General features: G+C 41.2%; 1 protein-coding gene across 4 annotated transcripts in view; it reads left to right on the top strand.

The window, feature by feature from the left end:
• veph1 (ventricular zone expressed PH domain-containing 1) overlaps nt 1–15,490 on the top strand; it is a 95,234-nt gene that overhangs the window by 70,009 nt on the left and 9,735 nt on the right. For 3 of the 4 annotated variants that reach the window (XM_026191529.1, XM_026191531.1, XM_026191530.1), the window contains one exon: nt 13,956–14,092. In XM_026191529.1, the coding sequence (XP_026047314.1) occupies nt 13,956–14,092 (137 nt within the window). Of the gene's footprint in view, nt 1–89; nt 532–13,955; nt 14,093–15,490 lie in introns of those variants that run through there. The other variant, XM_026191532.1, reaches the window with a different exon arrangement.

Genomic DNA, 15,490 nt, shown 5'->3' with positions numbered 1-15,490 from the left:
CTCCCATCCTTTTCTGTCTTCAGAGGAATGAACAACAACTAAAGTGGGATTTTAAAAGATTGCTTTCTCATTTCATGTCATCTCACCAGCTCTCTTGGGCACAGTTTTCTCTCTCTGGGGAGCTCCATGGGATGTTTTCCCTCAGAATGCCTTCGAGGCACATGACCTTTCCCCGGAAAAGTCAAGGAAAGTGCAGCAGAGAGCAGCTCTTACAAAACAGCTGCCACCCTGATTTAAGCATTTTTAAAGTCACTATAAGCAGTCAGTCACTTCCACCATGACTCAGATGTGATTGCTTTACTTTGGACTGGTGACCTTTCGGTGAGTGCTTTGTGCTGATGAAGTAAGACTTGGAATAAAGATCAAATCTTAAATCACTGTTGGTTTGAAAATTGCAGTGCTTAAAAATGTATAAACCATTCATAGTTTGCTACATTTCTGCATAAATACTACCAGAAAGTCCCAAAATCAAATAAAGAGAAGCCAGTTTAAAGCTAAACTCATTCTACGATCAGGATTTAATGAAAGAGATTCGGGACCATTGCTAACCTCTCCTGGAGTGCTCAAGCAGAGATCCCTCCAGGAGCGAGGCATGTAATCTAGTCACGTAATAGTAGTCGTGTAATAAAGTTTAACTGTAAGATGCTCCATGTGTGCGCGAGTGAGTGAGAGTAACATCAGTGGTATGTAGCCTCATCCGTCTGTGAGAGCGTGGCGATAGATGTAGCTGCAGCGCACAGAATGTGCTTAAGTGAAGTGTGTTCACTTCATCTTAATGGAATGAAGTCCAAGTTGGCCCAGATATGAAAGCAAGTAACGAGCTATGAACCAGGCTAAACGGGTAGGAGCCATCAATCAGACAGAGCATGAAACGTGTTTTAAGCTAAACATTTCTTCGCATTTTTGTAGATGTTTAAATATCATTTATTAAAAATACTGAGGAACTTTTACTTTGTGCCATGCATACATGAGAGATCACTAGGACATTTACTGTTGTATTGTAGCGTTAAATAAATACAGTGGGGCAAAAAAGTATTTAGTCAGCCACCGATTGTGCAAGTTCCCCCACCTAAAATGATGACAGAGGTCAGTAATTTGCACCAGAGGTACACTTCAACTGTGAGAGACAGAATGTAAAAAAAAAAAAATCCATGAATCCACATGGTAGGATTTGTAAAGAATTTATTCGTAAATCAGGGTGGAAAATAAGTATTTGGTCAATAACAAAAATACAACCCAATACTTTGTAACATAACCTTTGTTGGCAATAACAGAGGTCAAACGTTTACTATAGGTCTTTACCAGGTTTGCACACACAGTAGCTGGTATTTTGGCCCATTCCTCCATGCAGATCTTCTTGAGAGCAGTGATGTTTTGGGGCTTTCGCCGAGCAACACGGACTTTCAACTCCCGCCACAGATTTTCTATGGGGTTGAGGTCTGGAGACTGGCTAGGTCACTCCAGGACTTTCAAATGCTTCTTACGGAGCCACTCCTTTGTTTCCCGGGCGGTGTGTTTTGGATCATTGTCATGTTGGAAGACCCAGCCTCGTTTCATCTTCAAAGTTCTCACTGATGGAAGGAGGTTTTGGCTCAAAATCTCACGATACATGGCCCCATTCATTCTGTCCTTAACACGGATCAGTCGTCCTGTCCCCTTGGCAGAAAAACAGCCCCGTAGCATGATGTTTCCACCCCCATGCTTCACAGTAGGTATGGTGTTCTTGGGATGCAACTCAGTATTCTTCGTCCTCCAAACACGACGAGTTGAGTTTATACCAAAAAGTTCTACTTTGGTTTCATCTGACCACATGACATTCCCCCAATCCTCTGCTGTATCATCCATGTGCTCTCTGGCAAACTTCAGACGGGCCTGGACATGCACTGGCTTCAGCAGCGGAACACGTCTGGCACTGCGGGATTTGATTCCCTGCCGTTGTAGTGTGTTACTGATGGTGACCTTTGTTACTTTGGTCCCAGCTCTCTGCAGGTCATTCACCAGGTCCCCCCGTGTGGTTCTGGGATCTTTGCTCACCGTTCTCATGATCATTTTGACCCCACGGGATGAGATCTTGCGTGGAGCCCCAGATCGAGGGAGATTATCAGTGGTCTTGTATGTCTTCCATTTTCTGATGATTGCTCCCACAGTTGATTTTTTCACACCAAGCTGCTTGCCTATTGTAGATTCACTCTTCCCAGTCTGGTGCAGGTCTACAATACTTTTCCTGGTGTCCTTCGAAAGCTCTTTGGTCTTGGCCATGGCAGAGTTTGGAGTCTGACTGTTTGAGGCTGTGGACAGGTGTCTTTTATACAGATGATGAGTTCAAACAGGTGCCATTCATACAGGTAACGAGTGGGGGACAGAAAAGCTTCTTACAGAAGACGTTACAGGTCTGTGAGAGCCAGAGATTTTCCTTGTTTGAGGTGACCAAATACTTATTTTCCACCCTAATTTACGAATAAATTCTTTACAAATCCTACCATGTGAATTCATGGATTTTTTTTTCACATTCTGTCTCTCACAGTTGAAGTGTACCTCTGGTGCAAATTACTGACCTCTGTCATCATTTTAAGTGGGGGAACTTGCACAATCGGTGGCTGACTAAATACTTTTTTGCCCCACTGTAATTAGAGAATCAGCAGAAAGCCATATTCAAGTTTTGTGAGGTTTTCTTTCGCTTTATCTAATGAGAAAATTCTTATAAAAGGCAGGTATAACTAAAGACGCTGCTTCTGTCTGTGTGTGTGGCAACATCTCAAATAGATGGACTACAGGTCTAGATTGGCTAACCCTAATGTTCAGGCCAGCTGTGGATACTTGGAATAACACACAGTCCACTTGGATGTGGCTCTTTATAATAATCAGAAATCAGATGAGATTAATGAGAAGTCTGTTTAAACAAATGATCTTCATACATTTAAGTGGTATTGACATTTATATGGCTCATTTCAAGACTCCTTGATATAAACAATACAGAAGCCAATTGAACTCCATTCTTTGCACTCCGCTGCTAACCGGTGCATTCACTGACCTGGCTGAATGACTGCAAGGAATGGATGGTTACCTTTTTAGACTCGTGCCAGTTTCTCTTCATTACAGGAGGATTTAGAAGGGGAACAGTGATACCCTGTGTCCCTGTGGGGCTCTGTGTGTGTCTGTGTGTGCCTACAGTACTGTGCAAAAGTCCAGAGCCACTCCCAACGTCTTTGTATTTTGCCAGAGTTTGTTCTCATTTTTCAAGTGCTCTTGAGCAGCTGTTCTCCATGTGTTTCGAACTTTTTCTTAGGACATTGGCTGCTTTTTCACTTTGATTCAGTCCAGTCGTTGTAGCATTTGCAGAGAAATGTTTTTTTGGGTTTTTTTAGCCACTTAGCACTGCCCTATGAATCATCATAAAAAAACTCACAGGATGAAGCAGTGTTGTCTACACATAACAGATAACTTAGCAACAACCCATTTTCAAATGGTATCTTTAGGCACTTTGTTACCAGCGGCCTGTCACAACAACATATAACACATGTCCTCATTTATTAAGTTGAATCTACATAAAATGCCAACGATAACAAATGACCAAGCGCAAACACTGTGCTGCTGTACTGAAGAAGATTTTTTCTGACAACTTTTTACTTTTACTTCCTACATTTTTAAACAAATATCTGGACTTTCTAAGTAAAGAGAGTCTGTACTTTGCCAACTCTGCACAATTTAGCAGACATAAAATAGTGTTTTATGTCTGTCAAAATAGTATTTTCAGGGTGTCCTTACAAAAACTAAGGAAACCAGAGAAGTGGAAGACAGAACAAGAGGTAGAAGGCCTAAAAAATTATCTATGGCAGATAGTAGCAGAAGTATCTTAGGTGTAGGGATGGGTACCGGTGCCATATAAACGGTAGTAACCAGACCGAAAAGCAGCGCACATTTCGGTGCTTTATTTCGGTGCTTTTTTTTCCTGAGCTGTGATACACTTCTAGCCAATCATTTTACGTTTCCGAGGATAGTAGGCGGGGCCAGGTACGTACGTTCTGTTAGAGCAGAGCTACAGATTAAAAATGTCCAAGGCGAAGCGGTCAAAAGTCTGGCTGTACTTCACAGCAAAATATGCAAACTCAGCAGCCTGCAACAAGTGCTTTAAGCTGATACTGTGATACTGTCAAAGGAGGCAACACCTCAAATCCGATGAAACACCTGGCGACGCATAGCGTTTTTTTAAAAGCCGAGAAATGCGCCGTATTTGATAGCTTGCTGTGAGACCTCACATCGAGCACATCTACTGCGGGTGGGTTGCCTGTTATCGGACCTGGAGTTAGCAACATCCCCAAAAACCCGAAGAGGAGAGTCCTGGCCCCTAGCCCTGCCAGTGTAGCAGAAATGATGACGGTTGATGATGCAACAGCAGCCGTTCTTCTCTGTGTGAGTAGCTTAATGTTGTTCGTGTGTAATTTACGTTGAGTAGGCTAACCACGTTATTACATTAATGCATGTAAGGTGAACTAGCAAACATCATCATAGCTACATGCGGCTGTCTTCTTGTTTGATGGCAGATACTCCCTTCACCCTGGCCAAAAAGGCTAAAATGACCAAAGAAAAAGAGGGAAACAGTTAAACATGAGAGGTTTTTGGACAAAGTTTGTGTTTTTTCCATTGTTTAAGCACTGCTTCCAGCCAAGAGTGATGCCATATATGCCCCATAGCTGCAGAAAAGGCTAACATTGTTATCTTTTTACAAAAAACCAGCTGAACATGAGAGGTTTTTGGACCAATTTTGTGTTCTCCATTCTTTAAGCACCGGTTTGAGCACCGTTTGAGCACCGGCACCGTTTCAAAAGTACCGATTTGGCACCGGTATCGGATAAAACCTAAACGATACCCATCCCTACTTAAGTGTCCATAAGATATTAAGATACTGTTAAATGTCTTTATGTCCTTAAGAAATAGGGGAAAAAACCCAACAAAGACCACCAGAATTGGACTCAGTGGCAGGGTGGCTGTGAGGAAAAAGGGAGAAAAGTCTGAAGTACAGCAAATTAGACAAGAACTGGACTGAAAATCAGTAGCAGCAAGTCTGATGAATCCAGATTTAAAATTCTTGGTTCAAATCCTCATCGATATCTTATCGAAACTGATAGAATTATGAATGCAGAAAAGTACCATCAGATTTTGATCCACCATACGATACCAGCTGGAAAACATCTGATATCTAACAGCTTCATTTTCCAGCACAACAGTGATCCCAAATGCACTGCCAATGCAGTAAAAGCATATCTTTATATGATTGTAGGGTCTTTATGTTCCAATATAAAGGACCTTGAGGTGACTATTGGCACTATATGAATTGAATTGAGTTGAAAACACACAATGGCACTTATCAGTCATGGATCGGCCTCCCAGAGTCTGGACCTCAACATTACTGTAGCATGCACATTAATCTCATGTCGACAGAGAACATAAATGCAGCCAACATCCAGAGAAGAGCTTTGAATGTCCTTCAAGGAGCCTGGAGAAATATTCCTGAAGACTGCTTAAAGAAATATTCAGACTGTGTTGAAGAGTAAAGGTGGTCATACATACTTTCAGTCCTGTTTGAATTGTATGGACTCTGTTTTTTGTCTTTCAGTCTGTATTTTGATGAATATTTGCACATGATTCAATAAATCGCTGCACCTGTGTCACATTCCCCTGACAAAATATAAAGAAGTGAGGTGTATAACAAGACTTTTGGACTACACCATACTGTGTATATATATACATGTTTCTTCTATGCATGGCTGTCTTGATCAGACTTGGACAGATGTTATAGTTTTTGTTTTCTAACAGTCCTTTTAGAAAGAGTATATTACGTTGAATAAAAGTACATTTTTTAAATAAAATGATTGACACCAAGCCCTGCGGCAGATTGGCGACCTGTCCAGGGGGAGCTCTGCTTCTCGCCCTAAGACAGCTGGGATAGGCTCCAGCACCCTTGAGATCCTGAAAAGGATAAGCGGAAGAGGATGGATGGATGGATGATAGACACCACCTTTACAGATTTTTTGCACCTTGCATTTATTTCAGATAATTTAGTTTGTTGTCAAAGCGGTATTACATCTACCTGATGAGTACAAATCTGCCCAAATGACTCTTTTGTATTTAAACAGTTCAGTTAACCCAGCACATTATTATGGCACCTGGCTCTGATTAAAACACACAACAGATAAAAATCAGAACATGTACATTACTGATTACTGAGGACACTTGTTTGTTAAATTTAAAACAACCGAGTCAGAGAGAGAAGTGGCAAAGGAACCAAGGGTATCAGCTAATAGGCCCCGGGGGATATGGTTGCCAAACACCACAATTTCCGTTTTCTTTTCATTCAGGATAAGGGAGTTGCCCGAAAGCCATTCTCTGACTTCTCCCATGCACTCGAGGAAGCAGTGCAACGACGGAGCAATGTCGTCATGATCTAACTGAAAATATATTTTTATATCGTCGGCATAGATGTGACGAGAAATCTTATATTTTTTTAAATTAAGCCTAGGGGGAGCATGTATAATGAGAATAGCATTAAAAACAAAACAAAACTAGATCCTCATTTTGAGTTTTGAGCCTCGGACTGGTACCGGTCCGAGGCCTGGGGGTTGGGGACCGCTGATTTAGGACATTCTTTGCCTTATATTTCTTTTCCAGTTTAATACCACAAATCTTTTAATCCAGAGCACTGTTGTTGGAATACACAAAGCATGGAGTTTTGATCTGTCTTGCAGAATTCGGAAAGGAATTCCCAAAAGAAGGTGCAATCTGATTGGCAGAATTTCCCGCTCCTAAACCTGTATGCATCATATCATTCACTAATGATGGTGCCTTCATAGATGTCCACGTTGCATGCCATGTGCTTCAGTATGTTCAAAGCATGTCGCTGGCAACAAATTCAAAGTGGCTTTTTTGATATTTATTCTCTAATTTTTAGGTAAATATAGAATTTTTAGTAATGAAGTAATTAAGAAATTATTGTATTCTGTTGTTTATACTTAATGCAGTGTTACCATTTTTTTCAATATGGGTTGTAATATGTAGCTACTGAAATAGTTTTTTTGAAAAGCCAAACTGTTGCCCAATTCAGGTCATTTTAGCAGAAAATGACCTGAATTGCTTCATTCAGTATGGAACAAATGCAAGATTTATTGCACTTGTTCTGTACTGGAAATGATTGCATTTATGCAGCCAGACTGGATTTACAGGAAATGTATTTCGCGGCTTTAGTCATGGCAGTACAGTTCATGGCACATGAACATGTTTTCACGTAAAGGAACGTGGTCATAAAACAAGACTGCAATAACGTATTCAAGGCCAAGACGGAAACTCAGAACCATCCCCTGGGAACTTAGTTGTCCAACTGAAAGCTGTCCAGTTTTTTAGCTGAAGTTACAGTAAATGACAGAAATACACTCAACTCATCTCCCTGAAAAAACTGGAATATTTTACTTTTAGATGGCTTTTTTTTTCCACATGTCCGTTCACATATTTACATGTATGCATGCTGTTCATATAGCAAGCGGCACCCAGCCAAGATTTGACTTTATAATACTTTATATGGTTGTGCTACAATGATTAAAAAATTAATTAATTAAAAGAACTTGCTGACTTGGCCAGAGTAGACTCAGAGGTTACACACACACACACACACACACACACACACACACACACACACACACACACACACACAGAGAGAGAACTTGTTTCATTTTTTAAAGCTAAAAAGGAAAAGCGCTTTTCACTTCAACTTATTATGGAGTGCAGCCCGTGGTTGGTACAACTCCATAATACTTTATGATATACTGTTGAGTTCAACTACTGGAATGTCTTTGAAGTGTGCGTTAATGACCAGTTCAGTGTGTGTGTGTGCGTGTATGTGTGGACATGCCTGAATACGGCACATACCAAGTGTGTCCTCTTATCCTGCGCTCCCTGGGCTGTTCAGTATTTTCACTTGGACAACATGCTGTTGCACTCACTTAACTGGCAAGCAGCAGAAGAGAAAGGGGAATAAAAATATATGGTGATTACATCAGTTTTCTCTCCACGTGTGGATTTGAGCACATTTGGTAATCTCGGGAAGACAAATCGACTTCTTTCAAAAATATGGAAAGCCCCATCTAAGTGTCATCCTCCCACATTCAATCAGCGAAGACAGAAATTTTCATCTCATTTTCTGGAAAAGAGAGACGTTCATCACACTGTGAAATTTTGAGTGTCATTGCTATAAATGGAATTTTGAGGCTTAGTGAAAGTTTGTCAAATCAAGGCAGCATTTCTCAAGGGTGCAACTGGAGGTTCTGGTGACATCATAGGGCGAGATTAGGGAAGCATGTTAGCTAATACATATGTGGCTGTCATGGCCTTTGTACATGTGTGGCATCATTTATGCAGCTCTACTGCAACACTTTCCAGCTTATATTTCTTCTCTTATTTAAAACTTTACTACATAAGGATATATTTTTGGCGACCGTGGCTCAGGGGGTTGGGAAGTGTATCTGTAACCGGAAGGTCGCCGGTTCGATCCCCGGGCTCTCTGTCGTGGTCGTTGTGTCCTTGGGCAAGACACTTTACCCTACCGCCTACTGGTGTTGGCCAGAGGGGCCGATGGCGCGATATTGCAGCCTCGCTTCTGTCAGTCTGCCCCAGGGCAGCTGTGGCTACAACCGTAGCTTGCCTCCACCAGTGTGTGAATGTGAGAGTGAATGAATAGTGGTATTGTAAAGCGCTTTGGGTGCCTTGAAAAGCGCTTTATAAATCCAATCCATTATTATTATTATTTTTGGAATTTAATCTTGCTCTTTTTTAATGTTGTCCCTAAGGTTTCCAGTAAAGGTTGAGTCAGTCACCGAGATTTTTTCTGGAAGCAGTTTTGAAACCATCAATTGGATTTGGCAGCAGAATCAATGACAATGGCACATCAGAACAAAATGAAGTACGATCTATGTGTAACAGGACACTTGTAGGTAGGGTATGGCATTAGGTTTGGTGAAGCCTGATTTGGAAACGGTGCTAGTGGTGCATGTATATACTACATTATGTTATATGCAGTCCTGTGAATAACTAAGTACACACTTACTGCTTCCACAGGAATTTAAAAAGGTAAAATTCGACCATACAGTGATCAGAAAAACTGCAAAAACCCAAGAGCTACATCTCAGACTCTACAGGCCTCAGTTCACTGTTAAATATTAAAGTTCATGACAGTATCATTAAGAGGCTGGGAGACTTCTGGACCACAGTTCTTTAGACAGATAAGATCAAAGTGGAGATGTTTGACAGTTACACACAGCAACATGTTTGGAAAAACCAAACACATCATGTCAGCACAAAAACCTCACAACAACTGTCATACACTGTGGTGGAGAGGTGATGATGTTCTGTAGCCACAGGACCCGGGCACCTTGCTGTCATTGAATCGACCACGAACTCCTCTGTGTACCAAAGTATTCTAAACTCAAATGTGAGGCCATCTGTCTGACAGATAAAGCTTTGATGCGTCATGCAATCATGCAGTGATTCCAAGGACGTCAGCAAATCTACAACAGAATGACTGAGAAAGAAAAGAATCAAGTCAATGTGCAGACGTCAACCCGACTGGGACAATCCGGTCGTTAACTGATGATGTGACGAATCCTACTTCCGGGCCTAAAGTAGTCTGTGTTTAATATGGCTTTTGTGTTGTTAACATGTTTAATGTTATGTATTTTCTTCTATTTAATCTCAAAAATCTCCTAAAACAGTCGGTGATCATTGTTGACCTCCCTTGGCTTTTATTACCACTAATGATTTATTTAAGCTCAATTTTTAAAACCTTATGATGTAACTACAGCCCAGCCCATGCAGCAGTATATGAATGACTAACCTCGTATTGTGGATGGATTATCTCAGTTGTTCTCCTGGCTGAAATTTGGTCCTTTTACAGCATCCTGCCATGCGATTACATTTGTTCCTGACCACCGAGAACACTCACATTAACTTTTATCGAGTGGAAAAAAAGTTAGCTTGCTTATATTATGCTAACATAGTTGTGTCGCTAGCGGTCACGTAGCACATCATTATATACCAGCTAGCCAAACTTCAGTAACCCTACAAACGTCACTGCTGTTTAGTTTTCTGCCTTCATTTATGCTGGAAGTGATAACAGAGCTGTACGTTTTAATTTGTTTCCAAAACCCCGCAGTCAGGACATGCTATATTGTATTTAGATAGAAGCTAGCGAGCTAACTCCCTGCTAACTTCTAACTCCGTTAAATGTCATAAATTCCGTTTTCATGGCTGCCTGGATGTTAAACTCAATTGTTACACCTGGTAGAGCAGAACGCTGATCATTTTATTAAAGATGAAAGACTTTAGACAGTTTTTCAACTCTCAGTAATGCCATAGTGATCGCTTGATATATGGACCTGCAGCGGAGTTTAGGCCCAGACATGGCTAGTGACGTCAGACTGAACAACCGGATAATAGCTGAATCGAACTTCTGCAGTGAGTCTGTGCATTAACCTATTCATAACTGCCACCAAGGTGCCATCACTGCTAGCATTCATGCTTGCATTTTACATGTTAATGATCACGACTGACATGACCATGACCGATAGAAACAAATACAAATGCTGGGCTCAGCTTTGTTGTTGACTTTTAAAAAATAAATAAATAAAAAATCCACTTCTTTGTGCATCTTTCCCAGGGATTTTCTTACATCCCTGAGATGTAAGAAAATCATGGGACATGGCCTGGAGACATGACCTTAGGAATAGTCCTCATTTTGACTAAATGATTCTTCTTCTTCTACCGATCCATTCAAAAACTGTGGCGAAAATGTAGCTGGAAATGCAAGGGAGGAATCGATGGTACTGAAAAGAGGAATTGCAATGTCCACATGACATGTAGATACATCTGTAGGCAGGTGCACGTCAGATTATGGTGCAGGTCACATTCTAGGGGGATTTGGGGTATAATCTAGATTTAACACCAAAATATAAAGCTCCAGTAAGAGAGCTGCACATAAACCAATGCACCCAGACTTCAATAAACTGAAGCGACGCTGTAAAGAGAAGCTGGACAAAATTGCTCCACAACAATGCAAGAGACCGATAAACTCTTACAGAAAACGATTACTCAAGTCATCGTTGCTAAAAGTGGTTCTACAAGCTACCGAATCACAGGACATTTTTCACTTGACCGCACTGAGTCCTGTGAAATCTTTATTTTTCTCTGTGTGCCACGTAGCGTTTGTCTCTGGACTCTGTAACCACCTCTGTGTTTACAGTTTGTGTAATGCCTGGTTGCTTCACGAGAATAGAACGTGCTGAAAGTTTTGTCTCTACTTGCACCATTGTTGTTGTTTTCTTTTCTCTCTTTTTTTTTTTAACTCACCCTTGCTCGAATTTCCAGGAACCACTAGTGATATCATTTTCCATGGAAATTATATTTAAACCATAAGAAGACATTTGTGGTTGGTGATACAGCTTTAAATTATTATACAATAAGTTAGTAATAATATATAATAATTTAAAGCCTTCTAATAGGGTCACTTACATGGAGACTGAATTGCTAACATCACAGTGAGTAATTTGAGATTTTGCGTTTGTGTTCAGGATACGTGTCCCTGCTCTACTCACACCTAATATTGAGTTGATCGTGTGGTCATGAAGCCAAGAACAGCAAACCATCAAAGTATCAAGCAGTTACACGTTATAAAAGCTAACTCCAGAGCTTGTAGAGGGTTTCTTTTAATATATATGTCTAGGCCTGAGGGAGAAATTAGGGTTGTTTGTAGGAGATGTTTCTGGAAATCATTTGGGTTGGAGACATGACTCATTTCCCATTTTTGAAATCCTGTCACTCCCATAACATTGCAGTCATTGATCAAGAGCCATATGCAGAGGGGGTCTTGTCAGGTTTGGCACTAAAATGGGTGATCTGACCACACATGGAAAGCAAACTAAACAACAGCTCCATGCAAAACCTTCCTGTTTCTGCACATTACTGTGGACCTTTTGTATTTGCTTATGATTTAGTGTATGTGTGTGTGTGTTTTATTAGCTGTGTCTTTGCTCGTTTGACATCAGCGTGTCTCCGATGAAAGACTGAAAGCCACTGCGCACGCCTGGGGCGGACAACAAAGGTTACCATTCCAGGTGTCTACATCAAAGCGAAGTGATGAGACACGAGGATTTATGCATCAAAGGACTTTTTAAAAATCAAAATGTTTGTTAGATGAAGCACTCAGCCTAGTTGCCCACAGTGGCAGGACTGCAGTAATCGGTGTTCCACAGCCCTGCGTAACAGTGTGTTTCTATATTGTTGTGCTGTCATAAATCATTTTCATTATTTTGTTTATAAATTGTCAAAACATACTATTAAATACCAGTAAAAAGTTATCACGCCTGAAATAATGTGTTTAAAATGCTGTCTTTGGTTTCTCTGTTGTCCATAAAAGGAAAGGAAATAATGTGGAAACAGAAAAGCAGCAAAGAAGCCCCTCTTTCTGCTCTCCTCTCTTCTGATTTGGGGTTGCCATGACCTTTCGTGGTGTGTTTGGTTTGGTTTCAAACCCCTTTGGGAGTCATCTGCTCAGCATGGAGGCCACACTCCAAACACTGATCAGATTGCCTAATCTGTTTTTAACCACGATATGGCGGATACAAAGGGCTGCTCTGTTCGCTCCTCTTTCTCTCTAAACTGGCGCCAAACCTGAACATGCCAAAACATGCCCACGGAGCGCTTAGAGTACACAGGAACTGTTTGCACACATGCGCTGCAGGCGCGAACACTTCGAGACATTATGCAGTGCATTATGACACTGATGTCTGATTTAGTCAGGTTGGGATTGAAACGGTCTTTAACCTGCCAGGTCATTTTCTCACAGCAACACAATATCCGTTATGTGTCAGTTCCAATTTAACTTCCTGGAAACCTGCAGGAAAGCTGCACGATGCAGGGAACGGTTGTGATTGGTATTTGAAGGCACTTGATTCGGGAGCACTTCCTGTTGCACTATTATAATGCTCATTTAATAGTGGGAAGCTGAACTCGTGATTAAAATGCATGGTGGAGGCTCTATCATGGTTTGCGGCTGCATTTCAGCCAGTGGTGTTTGGGATCGTGTCAAAACTCTTGAAATTAAGAATGCTGAAAAGCACCATCAGATTCTGATCCACTGTCTAATACCATCTAGAAAATGTTTGATTGGTAACAGCTTCATTTTTCAGCATGATAATGATCCCAAACGTACTGACAATGTGATAAAAACATACCTTAATAGAAAAACACGATCAGTCATAAACAGGCCTCCCCAGAGCCCGGACCTCAACATTGTTGAAGCAGTGTGGGACCATCTTAACAGAACAAAAAGCAGCCAGCGTCTAAAGAAAAGCTTTGAATTTCCTTCAAGAAGTCTAAAGAACTATTCGTGAAGACTGCTTACAAGAAACCACACCTAAGAGAGTTCAGACTTTGCTGAAGTCACATCAAATATTGACTTTTAAGCTTGTTAGAATTGTACACTGTGTTTATGCCTTATATAATGCAATTCCATGTATGTTTGCACACCCAAATCCTTTTGCACAGTACTTGAGAGTCATAGAAGATGGAGACAGAAACAGAAAGAAAGAAATCAGTTGGATTTTAGCTTGAATGTGTGGACTCCATCAGCTGTAGCAGCTGGCTGGTAACCCATACCGACCTCTGCATGACTTATTAGACGGACAAGCTTTCTCTAACATCTCTTACCTGCTGACAGCATAGGTCACGAACTTGGTGCTTTTTTTTTTACCTGATTGAAGCATTGATTCTGCTTTACCAGCTTGTGAGGACATCAGAGTGACCGACATGTTAGGTTAATTGCAAAGTATAATAAGTATAATATCTTGTTAATTAATTAATTAATTTTTTTTCATTCTTTCCTTTACGTTTGTCATGTGTTTGTGTGCTATCTATAGTCGTAAACCAGGAGGGACAGCCTTTGATCGAGGGGAAGCTGAAAGAGAAACAGGTTCGCTGGAAGTTCATTAAGCGCTGGAAAACCCGCTACTTCACCTTGGCGGGAAATCAGCTCCTTTTCCGGAGAGGCAAATCGGTAGGTAGACACTGAAAATGAACCCTAACACATAAACATACACCTACGCATGGTCCCGTCCTCTCGCTTATAAAGCTGTCAGTAATCTTACTATGTCTCGTGTGATTTAAATCATGATGAAACTGTATGAAACAGTGGAAATGGCACCTCAGCAGGAGCATCTGATGAATCCAGCTATAACAAATCTTGGCCCTGCTAAGGACTCTTGGGGGAGGGGCGGGACTCGCAAAGACAAAGTGTGATGCTACAAAAACATGACTTACTTGCAGAAATGGTTATGCACAAGTAGCTCAAGGAGAAAGAGCCTTGAACGTGAAATACTGACTCTCATCTGAGTAAACGTGATCTCTCCCTCCTTGCTTTATCAAACACAGTTTATGGCAGTCATCTGCACAGGAGAAACTGTTATAGGGATCGAGTGTCATCTGGACTTTAGTCAGTGTTGTGTCTAAAATAGCAGCTCTCCAAATTAGAGGACAGCATAGAGGAGTTTATGGAAACAGGGGAATATTCATCTCTCTCCTGCTTCTTTTTGTTTTTTCCCTAACTTTAAACAAAAGTCTTTGTGCTCGGATCCAGATGGTAATGGAGTCTGCTGTTTTGCAGCCACCGCAGATTGGGAAGGTTTTGTGTCTTTGTTCTCAGAGCCCTGTCTGTCTCTGCCAGCAGGTTCTGGAGGTGGTTGGCATGTTGTGAAAGACGTTTTTTCCTGACGAGAACCAAAAAATATTTCCTTCGTACTGAACGATCAGGCAGCTTTGACTGTCAGACATGCATCGTACTCTGGTGCACAAGTAAAAGGAACAAGAAACCCCCCCAACATTTTTACATATAGGTTATGTGTGAGTCTGTGGCTCCACAGTGTAGTGGTTGACACGTGAAAAACCCCTATTTTGAAACTGGGGTGAAGGCATAAATTGCATCAGGAAATCTGTGGCAACGAAAAGGAAGCAGCCGGAAGGAAGAAACTGGTTATAGTGGATTTGAAGTGTGCATACTCTGTCACATCCTAAAATGCATTCATGGCCCAACAGCTGAGATGTGTGGAGGTTAAGCACATAGGTTCGTGTATCTCACACCTCATCCAGTTTACCTTTTGCCGTCTTTTCTGCAGCCAAAATTCATCAGTCGTGTTTTATATGAAGTCCACATCAACCTTTTAGAACAGAACCTCCAGTTCCTCATGTGTCACCTGGTACTCTGATCATCCACTGATCCCGAGTCTCTCTGTAAGCCAGACTGATCATGTGAAAGCTGACGTTGTTGCACAAATTAACATGTCTATATACCTCCAAAAACAGCTGCGAGATGAAAATGTAGGTAAAAATTAGGTACAGCCTCAATTTTGCAACAACGACATTTCTGCTGATACAGAGAAAAAAATTGTGAAGTAAGTTT

The sequence above is a fragment of the Astatotilapia calliptera genome, chromosome 14 (genome assembly GCF_900246225.1).
Source record: "Astatotilapia calliptera chromosome 14, fAstCal1.2, whole genome shotgun sequence".
Taxonomy (NCBI): Eukaryota; Metazoa; Chordata; class Actinopteri; order Cichliformes; family Cichlidae; genus Astatotilapia; species Astatotilapia calliptera.
Note: the sequence above shows the minus strand (reverse complement) of the source record. Positions and strands in the feature narration are given on the sequence as shown.